We start from the raw sequence: 14,124 nt of genomic DNA on the forward strand, positions 1-14,124 counted from the left end.
AACAGCAGAGGTCCAGAGTGGTGCTTCTGAACTACAGGGTTTCCTGGTGTGGAACCGGAAGGAAACTCCTGCCTGTCTCTGTGGGTCCAAAATGCCCTCAGGGGAAGTTATAGTAAGAACCCCTGACACTTGCAGAGCACTTTAAAGCTTGCAAGCCACTTGCATAAGCATTATTCTCAAACTGTGCTGTAAGTCAAGACAAATACTTACGTACCAATTATGTAGTTGGGTTGTTTTAACATTCTTTCTTTTACCTTATGTTCATTGAGGGAAAATTAGAAAATACAGAGAAAGTGAAAAGGGAAAGAATACTTCAGATCTTAGTACCGACTGATGACAGTGTTAATATTTTAGTCCGTATCATATTAGATTTATCTACGCATATAAACAGAAATCTCTTTAAAAATAGGATAATACTATCACTGTTTTGGAATCGTATTCTCCCCATGACTAAGTAGCTAACAGAAGTGCCAGGCCAAGCAGCTGCTGGGGGCAGTGCTGGAACTGGCTCCCAGAGGCCTGACTCTGAGGCCAGCGACCGTAGTCCCGGATCAGGCTGCTGCTCCAACTCCAAAAGGGCCCGGAAAGATTGATGCCTCCATTTTATGGCTACAAGAATGGAGCCCAGCAAAAAGTGTTTGTTCTGGCTGGGCTTGGGGCAAAGACCTCCGCTCTGTCCTGGTGTGCCACAGTTCACTTGGGTGACGCCGGACTGGGGTGGGCCGGACCTGGAGGCTCAGGAGTTCCCACCTGTGCAGGGCTGGCCTTTGCCTTGCATTAGGCGCTGACAGGGATGAAGGGCAGCTGTCAGGCAGGAGGCCCGGAGGGAACAGGTGCCAGGTGGCAAGATCGGACTGTACGGGGCTGACCCCAGAGAGCAACTGGATATCTGTTTGGTGGCCTGGGAGGGTTCATGCTCTTTGTATTTTTAGAAAGGCAGTAAGGGCACAGCAATGACCAACACGTGCTTTGTTGCCCTGTGGCACTGCCCCGGGCTATAGAAAGGGTGTTTCCAGTCTAGGTCTGGACCAGCGGCTGAGGGCAAGACTAGGCTGCCTGCCTTTCTTTCCTCCTTTCCTTCTTGAGCACACACTGCTATTTAGATACTGTGTTAGGCAAGAGGACAGATTTCCTCAGGGCTCTCACCTTCCAGGAAACAGGTTTGCGGAATAGCACTGCGGTTAAGAGTTTGAGCTGTGGCCTCTGACAGACCTGGGTTCAAATCCTGACTCCCCTAGCTCCAGCAGTGTGACCTCAGGCGAGTTACTTAATCTTCTATGAGAAGTGAGACAATGCCTGAAAACAGAAGGGTGCCTGGCCCAGGGTACATACTGAACAAATGTGGTTATTAAAAGAGAGGCTGTAAACGTGGAAGAATCCTGGAGCTAGGGGTGTTTAATATGTTCAACATCCACGGCAGATCTAGTTCTACAGAGTGCCTTGGGGTTTGGGCTAAAACTAGCCTGGGACTTACACAGCATTTTTGCTGAGGCTTTGGTAATTGTTCATCCCTTCATGTGTATAGACTAGACCATATACCAGCTCCTCACAATGAGGGAGGAGGGGTGGTATCCTCTCATTTCACAAAAGAGGAAGCTGAGAAGCACCGAGGCTGCGTGACCTGCAGGAGACACCAAAAGAAGAAATGGCAGCCAGGCTCAGTTCAGACCCCTGGACGCCAAGCACAATGCCATCCATTCACTCAGCCTTCATTTTCCCCAGACCCCGGCCCATGACATCCGAGCTGCTCAGAGTGCAGGAGTCGAGGCTGGGAGAATGTGTGATTTTGCACTTCCCCAGACCTTTCAAATCCTGAGGAAAGAAGGGAGAGATAGTGTGAGACCCAGGTCAGATCTGCTGGGCTGGGAGGGGGAGCGGGGACTCCTAGGGCAGTACAGTCCCGGCAGGCTGCTTCTGGGCCCAGGCCTCTTTGGATTGGCTAAAGCCAGCAGGAGTGACATCTGCCCCAGGGCTGGCTAGCCCTTGAACGATGTTTACCCCTGGCTTTGATCTAGGGACTCCACTCTATCCTGATTTCACCTGCCCCTGGAGCTGCAGCTGGGTTTCTTCCAATGAGTGCAACAGTATCTCTTCCTCCTCTGCAGCCTGTCTCGTCTATGCCAGGACCCAGACACTGCTGCCCACAAGGACAATAGGCACACACACACACACACACACACACACACACACACACACACACTAAAGGTGTGCTGACGTACTGAGGGGAGTCAGGAGCCCACGTGCCCATGTGAGACAGCCATTTACTGACACCCCCATGTAAGAGGGCTTCCTGTAAAAGGTCCATGGAGCACAGCTCGCCATGCTTCTGCCTCTTAAGCCCCTTCTGAATGAGTACAGGGGGTGTGACTACAAACGCATCATTCATTCATTTAGCATGCCAGTCTGGGTGCCAGGCTCTGGGATATAGCACTGAACAAGACAGATAAAGTCCTTGTTCCTGTGAAGTGTATCTACTAGGGTGGGAGTAAAAAGGCCTTTTTATCTCCTGGCTCCCCACTTTATACACTTTATTCTCTGCTAAGCCTTGTCATTTTAGGGGATTAGGAAAACAGGGATATGGGGAAGGCAGGGATCTTTGCTGTATCCTAGATGCCTAGCACATGATAGCAGCTGAAAACATGTTTGTTGAAATGAACTGAGATGGAATCTGGCAGGCTCTCCGCAGGGCTGGGTGGGGTGGGAAATTCACCACCTTCCCTTTCTCTCATCCCAGTGTCAGATATGATCTATTTCATGAGGTCTCCTCACCTGGGCTACAGCCAGATTATTATAGGCACAGCTCTTATTTCTTGTGTTCTAACAGCCTGGAAATTCCAAGGAAATAATTTTTGCCTTTTGGAAACATATAATCTAGAAGGGACATACAAAACTCATATACACCATCATGTAGAATGATGATATTTTGTGTTATGCTGAATTGTTCTGAAAGTCATGTTCACTTACCTGTGTTTGGGTCTCCTATCTGGATTTAGCTTCCACCACAAAATCTAAGGTTCCACAAAACCGAGTAAGGCTCAGTAAATGCTTCTGAGTGAAGCCCAGGAGGAGGATCTAAGGATAAATGGATCAGAGCCTTGTAAGCAGCCCATGATGAACTGCAGCCGGCCAGCACTGGGCACTGGGGAGACACAGCTGCCGGAGTACGCTGGCTGCCGGCGCAGATAGAGAATACTATTCAGCATCTACTATTCTAGAAAGGTCTAGATAGATTATCTATACATACTTTAGAATAGTGTCCACCTTTAAGGGGTTTACACAGCTGATGCTTCCAGGGTTGTACGGTAGTGGTTAAGGACACAGGCTCCAGCTGAGCTGCCTTTGGGAGGCCGTTGGCTCAATGGTTAGAGCACAGTGCTTGTAAGACCAAGGTCGCCAGTTCTATTCCCACATAGGCCAGTGAGCTGAAACCCGCCCCCCACCCCCCCCACACACACACACACAACTAGATTGAAAACAACGACTTGACATGTAGCTGATGTTTCCTGGAAAAACACACTGTTCCCAATATTCCCCAATAAGAATTTTAAAAAAGAAAAAGATCTGGAATCTTTAAATATTTAAATTTTAAAAAGGGACGCAGGCTCCACAGCCTCCCTACAGCCTGCCTAGGTTCAAATCCCAGCTCTAACACTTAACAGCTGAGTGATCCTGACCAAAATTACTTAATTGTTCTGAGCCTCAATTTTCTCACCTGTAAAACTGGTGCTGTTAAAAACAATTCAATGACAAAATCAATAGGAAAGTGTCTAGCACGGAGTTTAGAAGATAGCAAGCACTGACAACCACTGCAGCTTGACAGCACGGTGTAGACCTATGGTCCCCAAACGTGAGCTTGCATCAGAACCACCTGGAGGGCTTGTTAAAACACAGATGGTTTCTGATTCAGGTCTCGGGTGGAACCTGAGAATTTGCATTTCTAACAAGTTCCCAGGCGGTGCCGTTGCTGCTGCTGCTTCTTCAGGGACCACATTCTGAGAACCACTGGTACATGGCAGAAAAAATGTAACTCTAGGATTTTGACCCTGGGACCATCCCTTGGTATCTGGTGACTTTGGCAGATAATCTCTTTGAACCTCAGTGTCTTCACTTGTAAAATGGGACTATTAATACACACTTCACCCTGGTGTGCCTGGCATACAGCGTTATCGTTATTTAGGTATTATTGTTTAAATTTTAGCTCAATTTGCTGGCCCTTGAAAGATGAGTCGGATTGCAATGAGCAGAGATTGACTGGGTGGGCTTGGGGAGTGCCGCTGGGAGCCCCAAAGTGAGGCCTAGAGCACAAGTACCCAGGAGCAAGGTGCTAAATCGGAAAATACTCTTGTTTAAGGTGCATATTGAGACCGAGCCGAAAAAATTCTCTGGAAATGTCTATGTGGCAAATCCATGATTAACTTTGGACCCTAACTGAGATGACAGTGTGTCCTGAAAGCCACTGACACGGTGACCTCTTGCAGGGGAGGTGGAAAATGCTCCTAAGGAAGAGCAAGCAGGCCCCATGGATTTCCGATCGACCCCCTAAGCCTTCCCGTCTCTCCTTGCACACTCAGTTTCCGTTTCTATATAGCCCCCTTTTATTAGAAAGAAACTGTCGACCTCCCGGATTCACAAAGAGATCCAAGCACCTGGGTTCCTGGCCCCTGGCGAGGTGAGCTCACCCCAGGGCCCATTGAGCTGTTTCCTGGGGGCGGCCCCTGGTGGATGACAACAGGCACTGCAGACTTTCCCGGCGGGAGCCCTTCTTCCACGTGCCCCGTGAGCGCTGCAGCTACAAAGTCCGGGTTTGCAGCCTGGGGCAAAGGCTGGAACTTCGCGGCAAGACTGCGCCCAGAGCTCAGAGGAGATTTCTGGGCCGGTTGGGTGTTGTTACCGGAATAACACGCAAAAGACACAATTAAAGACTGTTGATTTTTGAGGGTGAGATCCACTGCTCTTGGCACTGGAAGTCAGAGGGCTTGCCCCAGACAGAGGCCCCAAGGGTCTGGGCCTTTACAGATTTTGGCCTGAAGACCAGTGGCAGCTTCCAGCCTGAGTTATTTATTCCCTGAGGCAGGATACCAGGGGAGAAAGGGCTAACCCTGGGGTAAAGGATTTCATTTTAAAGGCAAAGATTGTCCAAACCCGAATCCCCTCACTCAGAAACCATTGTGCCTGAAATGCCACCCTTAAAGACCCTTTCTTTTGCCCTTTTTTGAAAAATCTCTTCGAAGTAACTCTTTCAAATAAAAATGTCAGTCATTTACTGTGCATTGAATGTGGCAAGTCACTGAGCTAGGCTCTGTGGGGACCCAGGAAGATGGAAGATGGAGTCCCTGCAGTAAAGTAGACACAGGAGGGGCCATCTGGAGAGGTGTAAACAAAGCCCCAAGCCAGCACAGACCCAGGCAGTCTTTGCATAGGGCCTGCAGAGTGTAGGCAGGTTCAGGGTCTAGAGGGGGGCGGTGGTAGGGGAGGCGCGACGGAGGGGAAGGCAGCATGGGGAAGAAAAGCCTTAAGTCCTGGAGGAAAGAGTGAGGTGTGTTTAGGGAACGGTGTGGCCTTGTCGCTGAGCATCAGGGTGCCTGGCCCATGGCCCAGGCGGAGCCTTCATGGGGGTTAGCTCTCTGCCTCCTCCCCAGTGCGGGGAGGAAAAGGATACCAGGCTAGGGAGGTGAGTGCAGGCTAGCTGGGAGGCTCTGCACTGCCCAGTCACAGCAGAGAGTGTGGACACCCAGTGTAGGGGGGCTTGTCTGAGAATTTCCTCCCTGAGGGAGAGGCCTGTGCAGCTTGAAGGTGAGACTTATGGGGGGAGAAGAGAGGGTGCCTTCTTTGTAGAGAGGCATTTCAAAGACCATGGGGGTTGCTAAGAAGACAAATGGTGCCTTCAAAATTTGAGCTGGGACAGACCCTGAGTCAGAATATATTATTTAAAATGGCTCTAGGCCCACAGGTGGGAGTATAATCCCAAACGGGAGAGAGTTCTCTCTCATCTCATATTTGTTTTAATACTTGACAGTTTTCAAAACACATTCACCCACATTACCTCACTAATCTTTTAAACAGCCCTTTGTGCTAAACAGGGCAGATATTATTCCCATTTCACAGAGAGAGAAACTAAGGCCTGGGTAAGATGAAGTAAATTCTGCTCTATTTTAACCTCTTTATTTTAACCATGGGGTTTTGTGGGGTACATATGTGTTTATTTATTTGTTTTGCATAGCTCAAACATTCACATGGTTCAAAATTCAAAAGGCACAGATAAAAATCTCTTATCTCAACTGTATCCTCCCAGCTTACCTCTTACCAGTTTGAACCCAAGCCTTTTGACTGGGTCTTGTGACATTTTTGCCACAGCAGTGCAGGGGCTCAAGGATACGGCCCCACTGCAAATTCAAGAAAACCTGATGCGAGTTCTACTGTGGCAGAGGTGTTATACCGCCTCTTTGTATGGGTAAATACTTAAGTACCCTTGTGGAACTATTTGTCTTCTTTCATCTTTGGACTTTTATCTTTAGATCCTATGCTCCTTGGAGGCAGGGAATATGTCTTCAACTTCTGGGATGTAACAGAGTAGGGGTTAAAATTATAGGCTCTGGCACATAGAGAATTGGGATCAAAACTGTGCTGTGTGACCGACCTTGACAAGTTCCTTAGGCTCTCCAAGCCTCTGCTTGTTCAGCTGTGGTTATCATGTGCTCCCCAACTTCACGGGGCTGTTGTGAGGACTAGGTAAGATGGCCCGTGTCCCGCATTTACCCCTGTGCCAGACACAAGATATGTGTGTCTCCGTAAGTGGGAACCACTATCATCCCCAGTGTACTGAGAGCCTAGAGCCTACTGTGTGTGTGCACAGTATGACAGACCCAAGCACCTTTTCAAACTTAATTCTGAAAGAATAGTAGGGATCTCAGGCACCTAATTAAAATCAAATTGGCATAGCAGATCGCCCAAATTCATACATTTGAACAAATCACTCTTCCTGGGCTGGGATCCGCCCTTTCCCTTTACAGGGAACCAACCTTCCAAAGACCTCGTCATCGCCTTTTCAGGTGAGATCTGGCGTTTCTGGATGGTCAGTAATTTTGAGACCAACAGAAGGGCCAATAGGCCCCTCTCAGTTTATTTTGTCTGCAGCCTTGAGTTTTTAACTGGTACACATGGAGACTGCCATATGGCTTTTCTAAGGGCTGACAGGGATGACTCATTGGAAGGTCACCTACTCTGGGGCAAAGTGACTCAACTGGATCTGCCCCTGGGCCTGGCTCCACAGCTGCCTGACCTCTGCCTCGCTCAGGGAAATGTCCTCAGCCCCTGAGAATTCTCCACCCAGAGGAAGAGGCTTCCCCAATCCTACCTCACTGTTTGTTGGAAGGGACCCAAGAAATCACTTATTCCAACCCCCTTATCTCATAGATAGGAAAAGGAGCGTCGTGATGGGACCAGGCTTGCTCAGACGTAGCTGGTAGCAGAACAAGGATTTGAACCTGGGTCCAGGGTGACTTCTGTGCTGTTCTTCCGGCTGCCATAAATCCCTCCCTCTAGGCTGGCTCCTTCCCTCCGTGAGCACCTCTAGGGCACTCACTGCTGGCCACCAGCTCCAGGTACTAAACACTCTGAGATGTGGATTCCTTTTTTAGGGTAGGACAGTTACCCCTTTGAAATCTTGTTTCCAAGAATTGCAGAAGGACCTTTTGGAGCTTGTGGTCTCCGTTGACCATAATGTCAATAAACAATGTAAAAATTTGTTTACCTTCCTGTTGAAAGAGGCATTCTTTTCCTATCCAACAAGTTTTGTTAAGAAACAAAAATATAGGCCAACAAGGATTAAGCGATAAAGAATTGTCTGGCAGAACAATGGAGCAATCCATGACTTCAAGGGTTGGAATCCACACCAGCCTGGGGAGCTGGGACTTGGCAGGAGAGCCTGTTAACCAGGGAAGTCTGAGCTGGAACCCAAGGGAAGGGCGAGGGTTGGGAGGGAAATGATGGTGCTGGAGCAGGCCCAGGAGTGTGGCAAAATGGGAAACCAGTGGAGGGGGTCTGTTGTGTCCCTTGAGTCATCCTACCCCCATCACCAAACCTATATCCTCTTTTTGGCTAGAACCCCCACCTCACTCCAGAACGGAACTCTGGATCTAATCCTATCTCCCCTACACCCACCCCTGCTGCAACTTCATATCAACCGAAATGCCCCATCAAAGTTCAGTGTCCCTGGTTGACAGGATTTGAATGAGTTGCCTTTCCCAGGGGTGTATGCATTTTAAATAGGGATGCTGGAGTCTCTGGTTCAGCCTCCTGCTGTCCTCCAGTAAAAGTGGAGGGGTTGTATGGGGTGGGATGGAATAAGACACAAAATACTGAGACAAAGGGTCATTGACAGACAGATCTCAGGCTGGGGTAAAAATAAGAGCTTGGAGTTCTGTCTTTCCTTTTGAATTGGAACTAAGTCTCATTCAGTCTCTCCATAGCCCCCACCCCTCCTGAGAGGGGGTTATTGTCCTGTTTTGTAGATGTGGAAACTGAGGCCCAAAGTGCCAAGCCCAGAGGCAGAGATGGGCCCAAAAGCCAGGAGTCCTGATCTGCCCCCCAACCCCTGCTCTGAGGAACCAGATGAAAGGGGCCAGGAGCTTGGGCAGGGCAGGTGGGTTTGAGGGAAGCGGATGCCTCCAGCCCACCCCCAGCAAGCTCTGGTAGAGAGGGCCCTACAGGCTAGCGCAGGCCAGGCACTGCCTGTCAGCCCAGGGAGGGGGCTGGGTCTGGAGCCAGTGATTCTCAGTCCCGTGAAATATAAATGACTCACGCTGGGTGGCTCCACATGCCTGCCCAGCCCACATTCCCGGGCCTTTGTTCCCGGCCTGCCTGGGCTCGGCCTTAAAGGGCCAGCTTCTGGAGGCAGCATAGAGGGCCTCCCACGGTGCCAGTCCACCTGCCACCCCTACCTACCTCTCCTGTCCCCTCGTTAGGTTGTTCCTAGTCTCTGGGCTGTGGGGGGAAAGGGTGGCATCCTGTGGGACTTGGGGGTTCATCCAATAGAATCTTCAGGCTATAAGGGAGGACCCTCAAGTCACTTCAGCTAGCTCTGCCTCGGGGCAGGGCTGCACCTAAACTGGCCCAGAAGGATTAAGAAAACCGTTTCCCTCCCTTTCAAAAGTTCTTCCAGGATCTCACAACGTCCTCTCTTCTAACCACAATCCCTCATGCTGCAGGTTGTACTGGAGGCCCCGCCCCCTGGTTGCTCTCCCTGGGGTTCCTCCCTCCACCGGCCTGGCACCATCTCAGTATTGGTTTATCCTCGAACTCTCATTTGACACACATTTGGTGGGTTTTAGGATGGCCTATCTAGACTTGTGAACCAGCTCCCCTGTCATGGGCCTCCAAGAGGTCCAGGTTTCATACCAATCCTGTCCTGTCAGTGGATTCCTCAGGGGAGCAATACCATCGTGCCACCGGGGCAGCCCTCGTGCCCAAGTCACTTCTTTGGACTCCGCGCGCCACCATGTGGACATTCTGGAGAACTGGTGCCTTCCGGAGCTTGGGTGGTGGGGGAGGGGCGCGCTGCAGAGCACCCGCCACCGCCATACCTGACTCTGAAAAAGCATCCTCAGTTATGAAGCAATCCCGAATTGGCAAGAATCAAAATAAAAGAAGATCCTAAACTAGAGAGGAAAAGATGAGGCTCTAAGATCAATTTAACAACAAAAGCCTGTCCGCTCTGGTAAAACGTACACATCGCAATATTTTCTGTTGAGGCTTGGGGACATCTCTGTGTCTCCCAAGTACCCATTCCCTCACCCTCTATTTGGTCTATGCTCAAAACACACCACTAGAGGTTTGGAGTTAAGGTTTTGTCCATTGTAAATATGAAAATTTTCAGAAGAAAGTTTCTCTCCCTTGAAGTTTTTATAGTAACTTCACAATTTATTAGACCTTGAACTGAGAGCTGCTTTGGAAGGAGGAGAAAGTGTAAAGGTTGTATAATAGCTACTGGGCAAACTGAAGGGTGGGATAGGGAGAGGAGGAGTGGGCAAGCCAAGTGGGGAAGTGGGATCGGGGAAGTGGGATCAGGGAAGCCGTCTCCCCGGGCAGAAGCACTTTGAATTGTGGAGAGAGCTGGGTTGCTCCATAGACTCTCACCTAATATGTCCTTTGAACCTGGGACAAGACATTACCAAATGGCTAGGACCACAGGTTATCACGTTGGGGTCTTTGTGGGTTATTGGCCTTTGCATCCCTGGCACTCACTAACTAGGCCAGCTGGCCCAACAAGCCCAGCATCCAGAGCCCTGAGACCAGAGCCCTATCCACCCACCCATCCACCTACTCAGCACACATCCCGTTGTGGTCATCTGCTGAGGTCACCTCCCTATCCCAGGCAGTAACAGTTCTCAAAGGCCTTCCTTCTTCTCCATTCTCACCATCACTCTTGTCACCCTGACCCTAAGTCAATACCATAACCTTTGGACAGGTCTCCCTGCTTCGGGGCCCTCCTGGACCAATCCATCCCAAGCACCACTCCTAAATTACTCTCCCTAAAATGGACCCAAGTTCTCACTAGTAACTACAGATTGCCTGCAGCACCCAGTCTGAATTTCTTGGCCCAACTCAGAGATCCAAACCATATACCCTGCATTGTGACTCCATCTTTTGGCGTTAGTGACTTCTTGAGAGTAAGAGCTTTGTTTTATATTTCTTTTTGGATGATTATCATCATTATTATTATTTTTACAAAAGTTTATTCTTAAATGTACAACAGGTTCCAAGACAATATTTCATTCTAGCCATAGGTGGCAACAGATGTACAGCAGAAATCCAGATGTTAAAACAGGAATGGAATTGCCCCAGATACAAGGAACAGCTCATTTTGTGCCAGGTTCCTTAATTCCACCTATGGCCAGGGGACCCTTCCCTGAGGCCTTCCCTTTTAGTTCCTCGTTTCTTCTGCTCCTCCTTTTGCTTCTGCTTGAATGCCTCATCTTCCTCTTCCATCTCCTTGGCCACTTCTTGGGTTTCTTCAGGGGCTTCTTGCAAACTTGCAGCCAGACATGGCACCTGCCACTTCTTCCCCACACCCTGCTGTTTTATATTTCAAAATTGAATCAAATGTAAATTATGTGTCAATACATTCTAGCCAGAAAATAAAAAACAAAAATTAAGAGCTTTAAACTAGTATGCATTGCTGTGCGTATACATGTGTGTTCTGATTTTGGCCTGTGTTTGACAGCCCGCAAGTGTGCCTGAACTCGGCTGAGGCGCCAGTGCTCCTGGCTGAGAGGCTCAGTGTGATGTAAACTGAGCTCATGATCCAGTTGCTAAGCTGTGCACCCTGAGCACTCCTGCTACTGTCTTCTGAAATGCTTTCCTCTCAGAGGAAAGTGGAGAGGCCCAAGGCCAGGCCAGGCCAGGCCCAGGTGAAATAGCAAACAAAATGAGGAAGGTACAGCTGAGAATCTTCCCCCCTTTCTTCAGTTGGCTGTGTGAAGGTGTGAGGGAAGGATGACCCTGTGAAATGTAAATTACAACATAACATCATTGCAGGTTTCTTTCAGGCCAAAACTGAGAAGGGTTTTACCTGCCCTCGGTTTCCCACCTGGTGAGGGGAGAGCTTTAAAAACTCTCAACTGCTTCCCTTCTAGAGCCTACCAGGTAAGCCTGTGCTTTTTCCCTCACAGCCTGCGAACCCCAACCCCAGGAGTCAGCCCATCAACCTGAACCATTATGCCACCAAGAAGAGCGTGGCGGAGAGCATGCTGGACGTGGCTCTCTTCATGTCCAACGCCATGCGGCTGAAAGCGGTGCTGGAGCAGGGGCCATCCTCGCAGTACTACACCACCCTTGTCACGCTCATCAGCATCTCTCTACTCCTGCAGGTCGTCATTGGAATCCTCCTGGTGGTCATTGGTGAGCCCAGGCCTGCAGCTGGCTTCGGTGCCCCCTAGTGGGCTAGCCTGCACATGCACACACCAACTTTCTCCACCGCACTAACTCGGTGTTAGCCCTCCGCAGCTGCCAATACCCAGGTGACGCCTACACGGTGGCCACAATTGCCCTGGCCTACCTGTTGGTGTCCCATAAGTGGCCCCTCCGTAATACCTGCTGAATGAGTCCTCACTAACTTGTAGCAGAATTCCTATGGCCTTCTGCATGAGCACACCTCCCCACTCCTAGAAGACCCAGTTAAGTTCTCAAATCCCAGAGTCTATTAACACCACGTGATGCCACACACACTGGTCAGTGAGGGAAAGGGTATCTAGTGCAGTGAAATCATCACTTCCCTGGATTTCTGCCGCATGGATCACTGAGATGCCACACAGATTCTCTGAACTCTAGTGGATATTGTGAGGACGGCTCCAGGCGGTGGCCCCCACCTTGACCCTTACCTCTCACTCCCCACTTCTCCACAGCACGGCTGAACCTCAATGAGGTAGAAAAGCAGTGGCGACTAAACCAGCTTAACAATGCTGCCACCACCTTGGTCTTCATCACCGTTGTCATCAATGTCTTCATTACAGCCTTCGGGGCACATAAGACAGGGTTCCTGGCTGCCAGGACCTCAAGGAATCCTCTCTGAACTCAGCTTTGAACCCAGGTGAGGATGGATAGGAGGCCCCAGGTCCAAAGGGTCCCCAGGTGGCCCTTCTCCCACCTCTGGGGGTTTGGGGTAAGAGAGAAATCCTTGCCAAGCAAAGGGCGAAGGTAGATCTGGGGCAGCGAAGGAATCTTGGAGAAGAGCTTGGGTGGGAACTCAGAAAGGCCTCCTTCAGTTTTTCCATAGCCTGAGACTGAGGGGAGGCAATGTGGTTAGTGGTTAGCTCTGCCCAACCAGCAAGAGGAAAGATGGAGGTACGGGATTTCTCCTTGGCATTGTCCAGCAGTCCTTCTTACTCAAACTGTGGCCCATGAACCAGCAACAACAAAAGCACGTGGAAACTTGCTGGAGATGCAGCCTCTCAGGCCCCATCTAGCTGTACTGAGTCAGCACCTGCATTCTGAGAAGACTGCCAAGTGTTGTGTCCATGCAAGTCAGAGCCCTGTCCTCACCCTCTTCTCTGCTCCCCGACAGGTACGTGATCTGGAGCTGCTTCAGCCTCTTTCCTCCCTGATCTGCCAGGCTCATGGGCCCTTTCCACAGCCGCTAGGAGAGCTCCTGAAAGGGCAGTGTAGATGCCTGCTTCCTACCCACAGCACCTGCATGAAGATGGGACGCTTTACCAGTCTAAGTGAATTCCATCTTGGCCTGGAGTCCTGAGCTCACACTGGGGTAGTGCCAACCTTTCCTTCTGGTAGCTTCTCCTGCACCTGAAGTGTGTCTATTTAAGGCCGAGTCCACCCAGCTTAAGGACTCTGGTTCTGACTACCCCATTACCTCCCTTTGCCCCACCCCCACCCCCTCTGCTCCTGTTTTCCCTTTCTGTAAAATGGAATGATTTCTATAAAGATTTCTGCAAATCTACTGAGGGTCAATCTTTGTCTGTAGTTGCATCTGAGTCCTAGAAAGGACTCAAAGAAGCAAATCCCAGCCTGGAGAGAGAAAAGGCTTTTAAATCACTCCCTCTCCTCGGTCCTGCTCAGTCAACTTTCCTGACCCCACATGCCTTGGGCTAATTACCATGTGCTACATGAGTGGCAGATCAGTCAATTCTAGATTGGTGCACGTATGCACAATCCTTTCTGAGAACTTACTATAAACCTATTCTAGCTTTCATATTAGCACCTTCTCTTAGGCATGTGTTTAAGGACTACAAACTAATTTTGTTCTTTGCCCAGGCCAAATATAACTAGGAAGGTCGTTTTGTACCTGCAGCTCAAACAGAAAGGATTTTCAGAGTGTCTATTTTAGAATAAGCCACACCTCGGCTCCTCTCCACTGTTCACCAAAACCATTCTGGCCCTCTACCTAGCCTAATTCACCAAGGATGTCTACCGCCTTTCTCCACTGAAACCACCTGAAATCTCCATTAACCTGCTAAACAGAAAATGTCTGGCCTGTCAGATTGTGGGCTCCTCATATAGGAACAATGTGGTCCCTTCCTGAATAAACCACAGCTGAGAAGCATGTCCCCCCACAGCAGGCACCAAACTAAAGGGTGAAAGGTGGTGTGGAAGGGTCCTTGGCTCGTCCATCAG

The 14,124-nt window shown here is 49.8% G+C and overlaps 1 protein-coding gene across 1 annotated transcript in view; it reads left to right on the plus strand.

Annotated features, from left to right (window-relative positions):
- The window catches only part of NINJ2 (ninjurin 2), an 84,244-nt gene extending 70,797 nt beyond the window's left edge, over nt 1–13,447 (plus strand). The window contains exons 2-4 of the mRNA XM_019711332.2: nt 11,670–11,898; nt 12,402–12,586; nt 13,061–13,447. Of these exons, the coding sequence (XP_019566891.2) occupies nt 11,670–11,898; nt 12,402–12,568 (396 nt within the window). The 3' untranslated portion in view covers nt 12,569–12,586; nt 13,061–13,447. The remainder of the gene's footprint in view (nt 1–11,669; nt 11,899–12,401; nt 12,587–13,060) is intronic.
- Nucleotides 13,448–14,124: the final 677 nt, after the last annotated feature.

This window comes from Rhinolophus sinicus, linkage group LG02 (assembly GCF_036562045.2).
Source record: "Rhinolophus sinicus isolate RSC01 linkage group LG02, ASM3656204v1, whole genome shotgun sequence".
NCBI classification, from domain to species: Eukaryota; Metazoa; Chordata; class Mammalia; order Chiroptera; family Rhinolophidae; genus Rhinolophus; species Rhinolophus sinicus.